Raw genomic sequence first — 11,695 nt, 5'->3', positions numbered from 1 at the left:
TAAAATATCTGACTAGATTGAAAAAAAATCAGCTTTCATTAACTGAAAAACCTGAATATTTAAAAGCATTCAAATAACTTAGAAACCATTCTTTTCTATTTAAAAGAAGAGAACATGAAATTGTTGAATTCACTCTGAAAATGTGAGAAGAATTCACATCATGTGAGAGACCAGGAATACATGTAACAAAAAAAAAAAGTTGCAAAATCTACCCTTAGTACATTTCCTTCACAGAACATTCAAACTCAAAAATTTCCTTCACAGACTTAAATAAATTTATCAGATCAAGCACCACATTTTAAAATACTTCCTAACATTTCTTAATTATTTATAATGGGCCTGTTGTTTAGATGCTTGTTAATTATGTTGTTCATTTTGTAACAGGCTCAGCTCAGGTCCTGATTGCTATCTACTCTTTAACAGATTAATAATTTCAGAATCAGAGAAGCTCTGTGAAAAGATCACAGAAAACATCTGAGCTCTACAAACACTGAACATCAGCAGTCCAGGTTAAGGTCAATAGTGAGTCAGGGAAGGGAGGCTCTTATTTCAGCTCTTTGCACAATACCTACTCTGTAGGTAGTCTTCAGTTTAACAACACTAACAGATCTTAACCTTTTCAAGCATACATATTTATTTAATTGCTACATTTAAATAAAAAATATCTCCTATGAATAGATTTTTCAAAGAAAGTAAATGAAGATTTCATTTATTTCTTATTTGAATCACTAGCATGACAGTGAAGGCTGAGGTAATCATTTCACTCAAAGGAAATAAAACAAAGAAACCTCTATTTCGTTGCTAAGAAAGCAGAGCTCAGAGGCTCCCACGAGCTGTTAACTTCAAAATATTCAACCGAACTAAATAAAAAATAGTCACTGCAGTCACTAAGGACTATGATGTGGTTTACCTTATGTGAGATGTGTTGTAAGGCTTGAAAAACAATGTCTGCTCACCATGACACGGCTCACATGATATTCAGATGTAAATGAAGGTCCAGGTTTCTGTGGGAAAATAAATGAATAATTAAAAAAAATGTACCATCCTTTTTTCTTTTAGGCTGAATTTACTCAAAACTCAATGCACAGTAATACAGAATAACCAGAACCCTTGCTTCCCTTGTCCCTAGAACCTCACTCTTCTATACGCTATTTAGGAAAATGTAGTAACTTTTTTCCTGATAAGTTACTGTTAGCAGCCCCTTTGCAGAAAAAAAGAACATCTCCAGGTAGACTATACAACTCAGTGTACATATGCATCAGGTTACATGACAAATGAAAAGCCAGTGCTGTTTTTCTAACTGTAGAATGCAGAGGCTAAGTCAAATTCTCCATTACTTCAGCACCTGCAGTTCAAACCAAATGTAAGAAGTAGTTGTGATAGTGCATTGAAAAAACATAATTCTTACATACTTGTAGGGCTCATCCCTACACTAACTAAACTGACGTAAGTCTACTGAGTTAAACCTGCTATAACACTGTATGAATGAGGCTATATATGCAGAAGATCTATTATTTTATTAATACTTACTCAAGTTTTTTTCCATCCAGTTCAAAGGGCATTTGATAAGGTCATTAGCTACCAAACAGGCTTAGAACTGCTTAAAAACAGTGCAGGTCAGAGGAACTTTAGCTTGCACCATGATTAGCTTCTACCAGTTACTTTCTACCTTTAGGACAGCCTGACATTTTTTAAGGTTTTCTGACAAAATACGTATTAATAATTTATCCACAGCCTATATCCCACTCTTTCAGCTTTTCTTGTTTTCTCAACATGAAACTACAGAGGAAGTATCTTCAAGGCTTTTACATTTATAAATGCCACACAATACGCAAAGATTGCATGTGGGAAGTGAAAATTTAACATATTTCTCATAGTTACTGTTTTCATGCAAAATACACAATTTGCCTTCTAAAAATCAGATCAGGTAACTAAACATCTGTATTTTGAACTTTATATATAGCTAGGACTATAAATTTGACTTTGGTAAGTAAAACACACAGACTGAATTCTTTTTTCTTCAATCTACCTTATAATATCAAAGCTTTTATTAAGTATTTTTACATTTTATGACACCATAAAGAAAAGCTTTCCAGAACAGGTGCCATACCAGACAGGTAATTCCATTCTGTTGTCAGAGGGACTCCTGCCTTAGTTTGAACTTTATACCACATGATTTTGTCTAAGAAAGCAGAGTTTGTGTGTACCACATATGTAATCAAATTAGCCTAATAAATCATTACTGTTAGAAACAAATTTCAATTTTAAAAGCTACGTTATTTATTCAATGAACACATCCCAAAAGACATAATATGCATATTTACAGCATTCTTATAAAACAGGAAAAATTACACCAGACCTGATCTAATCTGTCAATACAATTTATGTTTCAAGTTTGTCCATGGGAATAAGCAGTAAAGCAACACTAATAAGCTTCAAGGTTTTGTTTGCAGAAACACGTTAGTGTGACTCCCCACCTAGTTATGCAGAATTCAGCTATATACAGCTGTTTCCTTCCTGTACAGCTATATACAATACAAAGACAATGTATTTTACCATCTTATTAGTTTAACTTTCACCTAGTTTGTCTCCTAAATATGGTGGTTATTTTCGATTGCTCTCACGGTGTTACAGTATTCCTGCAGTTCTTGCAACCTTACAGAGCTTTCTATTTGTCTTCTAGTTAAACCACTGCTCTGTGTCACAATTGAAATCTTCCTAACACGTACTTGAAAGCACCTGTTTTGCAAAATGTGATGAGAAAAATACTTACATGCACCTATTTTTTTCGTATTTGTGATGATTTTGAAAAAATAAAAAATCCTCAGTCTGGCACTTGGTTTTACAGCACAGAGTTTAGTGTTTTCAACGGGGACTGGCGCGACTGATACTGTCTATTTATAACAGATTCCTGGGCCATTAACAGGGTCATCACTGGCTACAGCGGTGCTACCGCGCGGCCCGGCGCCCTCCGCGGGGATCAGCCGCTCACATTCGCGTTCTGACCGACCGTGGGCTCAGCCGGGCCGTGACCACACAGCAGCCGTGACTGGAGCAGCTGTGACTGGAGGAGCTGTAACACGCGCCGCTCCGATAGCGGCCGCCCCAACGGCCTCTGCCCCACACGGGGCCACCGCCCCTCACGCCAACGGCCGCCGCGCTCCCCGCCCCGCCCTGGCGTCACTGCCGGAGCGGCCCAAGATGGAGGCGGGTGGCAGTGTCCGGGCGCCGCTCCCGAGGCTCAGGCGCCCTTTGCGGCGAGGGCCAGAGCTCCGCGACCCGCTGCTGCCGCAGCCGCCTTCGGGGGGCGGTGGCACGGCCGGTGGGTGGTGCCGGGGACGCGGGCTGAGGTCGCGGAGACGCCGCAGGGAGGGGAGCCCCGGTCTGCTTGGTGGGCGGTGTGACAGGAGCGGGCGGGCGGGGAGCGGTGCCAGGTGCCAGGCGGTGGCTGCCGCAGCGCTGCCCCCGGCGGGACCGGGGGAAGGGACGGGCCCTGCCCGCGGCAGGAGGGAGGGGTTCGCGGTGACTGGACGCTGTCCCGCCGCTGGGCGCTGCCTGCGGGCAGCCCCACGGCTCCCCTCGGCCTCTGGTACTAACAGCGAGCTGAGTGGGAAAAGAGATGTGGCTCGTGTAAAAGACTTGCAGCCGGGGATTCTTCATGGGGACGAAGTGCTTAAATGCTCCAGACCCAAGGTTTAGTAGATGGGGAGGAACCTAGGAAATAAAAAATAAAAGTGCCTTTAAATTCCAGCAGAACTGCTAGTACACTCAGCTGGTGATAACGCATGTGGAGGAGCCGGCACTGCTGGAGGCACACAGGCACCAATAACTTATAAAGTTCAAAGTGCAAAACATCAAAGGCACCTGTGACACCTTATTTGACAGTGTGTATAAGTATTGAGTGAGTTAGTTGGTCAGTGTCAAGAACAAAAATATGCTTTCAAATCCTCTCACTCTGTTGTCTTGCTTTCTCTAAAGCAATATATGGTGATGAGGGGAAAAAAGAAAATACACATTTCTGCATAACAGTAGTTTTAGTCTACCTGCTGAAGGTATACAGCCTGAGTCAGGCCTGCTCTTGAAACTGAAGTGGAAAATCTCTTGTGCAATAACTGCGGTTTTGTACAATAAAATTATTTATGCCTGAGATTGGTTTGCAAATATTAAAATTAGCAAGGATACAAATTGATTAGTAATTGGAAATACCGACCTGTCTTTTTATACGCTGGATTAATAAAAATGCTTTAATAACACAGGGAGGTTTTTGTTTAGTTAAATAACCCTTTCATAATCTAGTCAGCCGTTAATTTGTTACTGCTTTATCTTTTTATCAAAGGGTATTTCGCTTAGTCTGTTTTATTTCAGGAAATGTGCAGAGCTTTTTAGAATACTTCCTCTATAATACGAAGTGTATTATACTGAGTATAATAATCTCCAAAGATAAATGAATTAAAAGGATAAAGCATCATGTTTTACGTAAGTATAACCATATTTCATTTAATAACTGGCTTTACTGCTATAATTATGTTCTTATTTACAGAAGAGTCCACAGCTGTAGAGAAGAAAAGGAAACCTCTTACCAGACTGAATGCTCATTCTGCATTCTGGATATTGGCATCAATTGCTGTCACGTACTACTTTGATTTTTTTAAAACTATTAAAGAAACTATTCAAGCAGACAGGTAAGGTACCTTTTCTTACAAAGCAAATAGTGTTTTCATCTTACAATCATATTCAGTTTGTTAGATCTGAACACTGTGTTTTAAATCTTGGATCAAGAAGATCTACAATAGAAATAGCAGGAGCTGAGACTGTTCAGCCTGGAGAAGAAAAGGCTCAGGGTGATCTCGTCAATGTATATAAATACCTGGTAGGAGGGTGTAAAGAATACAGAGCCAGGCTGTTTTCAGTGGTGCCCAGTGACAGGACCAGAGGCAGTGGGCACAGACTGAAACACAGGAGGTTCCCTCTGAACATCAGGAAACAGTTTTTCACTGTGAGGGTGACCAAGCACTGGCACAGGTTGCCCAAGGGGGTCATGGAGTCTCCATCCTTGGAGGTACTCAAAACCTGTCTGGACATGGTCCTGGGCACCCAGCTGTAGCTGACCCTGCTGGAACAGAGGGATTGGGCCAGATGACCACCTAAGTCATTGTTATTAAACTAATTTTTAAGTAAATGCAATACTTAAAATTTTGCTATAATTATTTTTTTTCTTCAGGTTCTACTGAGCCATTTGTCTATGTGCAAAATTTGTTCTAATAGCACAGCGTTTTAATACTGTAACTTCTAGTTTACACCTAAGTACAAGAAATTGCTGCCTGTTTTGTGGAAACTGTTGGTGTTTAATCAGAAAAAGCTGAAATTAATCTTTAAATGTCAAAATGAAGTTATTTTCTGTAGAAGTTCTCTAGAATTCTTTGAGCAGACCAGTGAAAGTTTAGTGAAATAATTTCTATTAAGTAATTTCTATTTCCTCTCTATTAAATTATTTTCAATGGGATTGATATTTTTAGATAGCTTCACCTGGAAGTGCTTTTAAAACTATCTCATTGTCATTGTTGTATCAGCACATGGAAGCTGAACAGGGCCTTGCTCTGTGCTGTGAGGTTCTCTGGAGCTGCTGTTCCAGACTGGTGTAGATACACCTACATCCACCTGGCTGTGGATCCAAATGAGTGACTCCAGGATGTGATCAAAGTTTTAGGTGGCCCCAGCTGCACCCTGCAGGAACTTGTCTTCCTGCATTGCTTGTTTAGCTAGACTATGGCAACTGCTCTCTTAAAGCAGATTTCTTAATTGGTAATACTGAGGTACCAAAATAGCGTATGATATTTGCTGTACCATACCAGAGCAAATGTTACCTGAGTAGTTGATTACTCTTTGTAATTTAGTAATCAAACTATGGTAATAAGAATTTCCTTTTATTTTTTTTTTTTTTTTTTTGCTAAATATACATTCAGATAAGATTTTACTGAAGTGTAGCTGCCTCCCGAGTTGTCTCTCGTATCTTTTACTCCTGAAGTGTGTCCTCAAAGAGACTCAAAAGTACGTCTTCCTAAATAATCACATACCCTGTGTTTTCTTGATTTTGAGTTTGAAATCCTGGATTTCTCCATGCTTTTCTTCAGCCGCAATAAAGAAATATCTTCATACTTGTTCTCTGTTAAATTTCAGAGTTAATAAACTTTAAACCTTATTAAAGCTTTCTGCAAGATTTCTGTTGCACAAAAATCAGTAGTCTAGTGAGAAGCTAAAAGTGCAGTGAAGCCTTTTTACCTCATTACTGACAAGGTATTTTTTGTGTGGTGGTATAGTAGATCTGACAAGGTCTGTTGCATTGCATTTTCAAAATATTTGAGGGAAAAGATAAATGACAGGAATGATGCATTGCGAAATTAAACTCAGTCATGTATATTAGACAGCTTTGGAAGGGCAAAAATATTTTGTAAAAGTAATTGAAGAAAAAAACAACAGGACCTCTAGGCCCATCTGTATAATTAAAAGCTATTGTCTGTTCTGTCTCTAGACTAGAATGAAGATTAATGTGCTAACTGCAATATGACTGTGCTTAACGTGCTTTCCCCCCCACAGCTGGTGGTTTTTATCTGGCAGCTGTTTATTGGCTGCATGTTTATCTGTTGCCTTTTACTGCATACTATATCTTGAGTGGTATCGTGGAATTCAGGACTACGACACACAGTATCCAGCACTGATACCTATCACAACAGCTACCTTTATTGCAGCGGCCATTTGGTAAGTATGAACACTGTACAGACTTCTAAACCTGTGCAAGTCTAACTGTGTTAAAGGGCTTATTTTATAAAAAATATAGTTTCTCTAATTCTATTAAGTGTGTTGGTGACAGTATCAGTTCTATGTAGCGTAATTTCTTCCACTTTCAACATTCACCCACAAAGCAGGAGTTACAGCTGTCAAAACTGTATATTAAGTGTACTTGTAGATGTACCTTATCTTTTCTGTCTTGAAAATCTATAGGGAAACGGAAGTCCTTAGCTTTGTTAGAATAAACTACTCACCTCTGACAGCTGTTTGTGAGGTTTACAAATGAAGACAAAGGTGTATTCTCTAGCTGAGAAAAATATCAAGCAATCTGTAATAGCAAACATACTGAAATTTATACTTCCAATTAGGTTATATGAGCTTTAAGGGTTTATATTTTGTCAGAGAATGGTACTTTTAGTAAGAGCTACTTTATTTATGAGATTATAGAAGTCAGAATTGAGCAAATGTGCATGTGAATGAAAAAATTACATATGTGTGTGCAAGTATATTTATTTGCTCTCTCTATGAAAGCTGGTTCTCCCTTTAAGTGTAGATGTTGTATCTGAGTAGTATCAGTCAGTATTTGTTGCAATGCTGGGGCAAAAAAAGAAGACTGAATAAGATAAAGGTTCCCTGTTGTTGAGTATTAGTCAAATCTATAATTCTTGTAAGTCAGTTGTAGAATAAATTGTTTGCCCCCTCTCTGTCCCCTCTCTCTGTAGTTAACTCAATCTGCTTGGCCCAAAGTAAAAATTAAGCCTTTTCTCAGTTGACATGTATGCCCATGGAAAAATCCAGAGTATTTTCAGGGACTTGATATATAGAAATCTTGAAAGGAAACGATATTTTTACCCTTGATGGGACTGAGTGTACATACTCAGTGTAAAATCTGCAAGAGCTACAGAAGTTCTAGGATGAGTTGTCAGTAAATAAACAGTAAACTAAACTATCAATAAGTGGGTGCTGGGGTTTTCTCTCAAGTTGTAAAGAAATAAGTATTTTTCCAGATTAAGTAATTTAAGTCTCTTTTCCTCTTGTGCCATGTTTTCTTTGTGTGGCTGGTATTTCCATAATATGACAATTGAACTTACCAAAACTTCCTGCTTTTATTCCCAGTTTCAACGTTGCCTTGTGGCCTGTCTGGTCATTTATGACACCTTTGCTGCTCTTCATTCAGTTTATGGGTGTTGTGATGCTTGTGTCACTCTTGGGATAAGTCCTTCAGGTAAATAATTGAATTGTTTAAGCACGTGAAATTATTGATCTTGTTGCATGAACTGTTTTTTTGACATTTAAGGTTTGTAAGACCACTTAAGGGTTCCCTCTCAATGCATTGTATACGCTTTTAGAACACTGACATTTTGTGGCATACAGATTAACTGGAGAATGTGCAAGTGTCCTAAGGGGAAGAATATGCTTTTTCTTTTCTTTAAGATTCCGTTCTAGACAGTGAAAACAAGCAATTAGTGAGTGGATGGGTTTGGGGAGTGCAGGCCAAATACCTGCAGCTTTTACACAAACTGGAAAAATGTTAGTGAAGTTGCTTGACATGATAGTAAAGGGGAGAAGCTATTAACATCCATATGCAACTGTCTTATCTATTTTTACTTTTTTAAAATTCAAATTCTTTGTCTTATATTTGTCTTTAGGTATGCTGTTTTCATTTTCTGTGATGGACAGTCCAGATCAACCTCCTGGAAAGCTGCCTAATATTAGAAGTTCTTTGTTCTTCCTAAAAAACAACCTTTCACAGGCAAAACCTGATATTTTGTTGACTTGAAAAATTTATTCTCAGTAACTGCCACACTGAGAAGTAGTTCTTGCATCCTTTGTTAGGATATACTATTCAAATTAATCCTGTGAAATAGAAAAAGCTTAAGGAAGACATCAAAGACTGCTCAGTAAATAGGGTTAGGGATGTCCCCTCCATCACAAGTGTCTGCATCATCCAATCAAGTGTCTCCTTCAGCAGATCTTGTGCTGTACTTCTCAAGGGAATCTGGGCAAGGCTGTTTGGTTTTGCTGCCATCATAAATCCTTTCTGGTGAGGAAGTCCCCCAGCATTTTTGTGAGTGTATCAAGAATAATGAGACAATGCTGGATTTTGAGTGTAGCCTCTTGTAGTGCTGGAGTTGTAGGCAAAAAATACTTAATGGCTGTGAGAGTGAAACACAGATTTTGTTTGCATCAACAAACTGAAACTGGTGTTGGATTTTTTTCCCTATTTTCTGGATTTCTGATTTTTTTAAGGAGGTAATTAAATTAGGTCGTAATCTGACAACACCTATAGACTTCTGAAAAATACGATATTTACTTCATAACATTTTAACTGTTTATAGGAGCTTTAGTCACAGTTGATAATGCAAAATTCTTCAAATCGTGTTTGTTCATTCTGTCCTTAGTTATGTTCTGCCTGAGCACTGGAAGAATGTGGGGAAGCACACACTTCAGAGCTGATTGTATAGCAGATTAAACCAACAATTCTGCATTAATTTGTACTTAGAAAGTAAGAAGTACAAGTGAATTACAGATATCCTGAACAGCCAAACCTTATAAAAAAGTTCTGGTTTTCTATATGAACAGACAGGTAAATTCTATTCTACAGAATTTATTAATTTTGCATTAGGCCAGATAATTATTGGCGTAATAATTAGGGCCAAATTATTATTTGGTGATGCAAAATCATTAACTGATCAATATCAAATTAGTACAAGATACAACTTGTGCAATACATGCAACCTTACACCATTTTTATTAAAGCTGGATTTGGTTTTTCTTTCAGCTTCGTGTGAAGGACTCAAGTAATTGTTATCCTGCAAAATGGATGTTACTTTTGTTACATTCCAGTGCTTCTGTTATTTCTAATACTGCTTGTTTGCTCTGACACTGTAATTCTTAGAGTACCTGGGTATAACCGTAGGTCAGCCAGTGGCTGGGAAAAAGCAACTGAATAGTGAATAATTGAAAGACAGGTAGGTTTTACCTCTCTTAGTAACATAAAGCATTTCATCCCTGCTTTCTGAAGCTTTTATTTATTAATATATTTCAATATTAACCAGACGGGCAATAAGTCAGTTACATAGTCCTAAATCCTATTTGAGCACTCCAGAGGTCACCTAGTCCAATTTCCTGCTCAAGGCAGGTTGGTTGGTTTAGGATTAATTGGTACTTTGTAAGTGGTGTGGGGTTTTAATACTATATTAATTCCATTTGAATTGACAGCTAAAGTACCGTTATCTGGAATCTGTGTTTGTACTTGTAAACTTACTCATAGATGACACAGGAGACATTTATTGATCTGTTAAATTTCTTATGTGTGTTAGCATGTAGGAAATATTTTATTACCTAATCTCTTGACTTTGGATCTGCTAGTATTTGAAAAAAGATAGGGATCAGGTTAAGGGCCTAGAAAGCTGGTTGACATGTACATCATTGTTAATTTGATAGTGCCATCAGTGAAATAAATAAATTCTACTTGTGCTGATATAGTTTGCCCACAGCGAAACATAGATGATCAAGCCATGAATAACAATGGTATGAACAATATTAACACTACACAAGCAATTAAGAGCACAAAGAAAAGTCTTTTTTTTTCATTCTCAGCAGTGCCTGTTAATGAAGTTGCCACTTTTCTTCCTCAGAAGAGGCTGGTATTAACTTCAATGCCATTAGTCATACACAGCTGGGCAAATAAAGTAACTTTGTCTGTTCGCTTTGGCTGAGATACCTAAGTATCTGGAAATCTGTGTGCCATTCAGCTGCTGGACCATTTTATATAGGTCCTTGTGTTAAATACCTTGACACCCAGACCTTTTGGAAAATAGGAGAATGTAGAAACTAAGTATGGAAGCTTCTTAAAATTTTCTCCTCGTGACTGTTGCTTCAAGTCTTGACTGTTAGAGGAGACCGTGTTCTTCATTCTGACTTTCAAACTCACACCATTGCTGAATACACAGTCCATGAAATGTTTAGTAATGAAAAATACAGACATTGTCTTAAGCTGCTACAGTTTCATTAAGGAAAAATGTTGCTGTTGATATGCAACACAAAGGATCAGTGAAAACAGAATACGTTTAGCACTACCATTAAGTAGCTTGTAGAGTAAATTAACAGCTCTATTTGTTTAAATGTAATACTTAAGTTTTCCAAAACCAGTTGTATTTTACACCTTTAAAGGGCGAGTAGCTTATCTTCAGACCTGCATCTTTAACAAATTTTAACAATTTTAAGTCTGCTTACAGAGGTACATTTGAGTAACTTTGTTTATTACGGTATTTAAATGCACTGTTGCTCAGGGATGGCAATTATCACTGTATTTTTATTTGTCAACTATATAAATGCTCTAGGTGTTTTCAGTTGCTTTGTACTCTTGACTTAAGATTACTATTTGCTACATGTTTTTTCAGATTTATTTTTCTGGACATCTTAATAAACTTTGTACAAAATGATCAATTATTGTTAGTACTTAATTTTTTAACCATCCAGCGCCACTGTTCTTGGTGACTGCCAGCCCATCATTTTGCCTTTAAAATAGATATTCATGTAGATTTTAAATACTGTACTTGACTTGGAGTATGTCTTTCATGACCTCTCAGCTGGGTTTATTGAGGATGTAATACCATTCTGTTCACCTTTAGAAAACTCAAATCCCAGGCAGAGATGCGCAATTGTACAAAATCCTGCACAGTCTTTCAGTAAGTTTTGAGTATGTAGTGCAATACTTAGTCACTTACTTGCTTAGAAGGCAGGAGTGGCCAATCTAGAAAGAATTTAAAACAATGTTTGCTGTAATTAGCACCCTGACAAAATGTTGCTGCCACTTCCAGTTCTGTGAACTCCCTGCCTTTGTTATTTTGCTTGTCACCAAATAAAGAATTTAGGGCAAGAGATTAGAAAGAGGTCTCTTAAT

The 11,695-nt window shown here is 37.9% G+C and overlaps 1 protein-coding gene across 3 annotated transcripts; it reads left to right on the top strand.

The window, feature by feature from the left end:
* Positions 1-3,196: 3,196 nt before the first annotated feature.
* On the top strand, positions 3,197-11,234 carry TMEM128 (transmembrane protein 128). Of its 3 annotated transcripts, none has more exons than XM_080343683.1 (5): positions 3,197-3,322; positions 4,541-4,682; positions 6,595-6,756; positions 7,903-8,011; positions 9,569-11,234. In XM_080343683.1, the coding sequence occupies exons 1-4, from the start codon at positions 3,202-3,204 to the stop codon at positions 8,000-8,002; spliced, it is 525 nt and encodes a 174-aa protein (XP_080199809.1). In that variant the 5' UTR covers positions 3,197-3,201; the 3' UTR covers positions 8,003-8,011; positions 9,569-11,234. The 3 variants fall into 3 exon arrangements, with proteins under 3 accessions (XP_080199809.1, XP_080199808.1, XP_080199807.1); XM_080343682.1 differs by having other exon boundaries at positions 9,189-11,234; XM_080343681.1 differs by having other exon boundaries at positions 8,436-11,234.
* Positions 11,235-11,695: the final 461 nt, after the last annotated feature.

The sequence above is a fragment of the Nesoenas mayeri genome, assembly GCF_963082525.1.
Source record: "Nesoenas mayeri genome assembly, chromosome: 4".
NCBI classification, from domain to species: Eukaryota; Metazoa; Chordata; class Aves; order Columbiformes; family Columbidae; genus Nesoenas; species Nesoenas mayeri.
The sequence above is the reverse complement of the archived record's forward strand: the minus strand, read 5'-3'. Positions and strand labels throughout refer to the sequence as shown.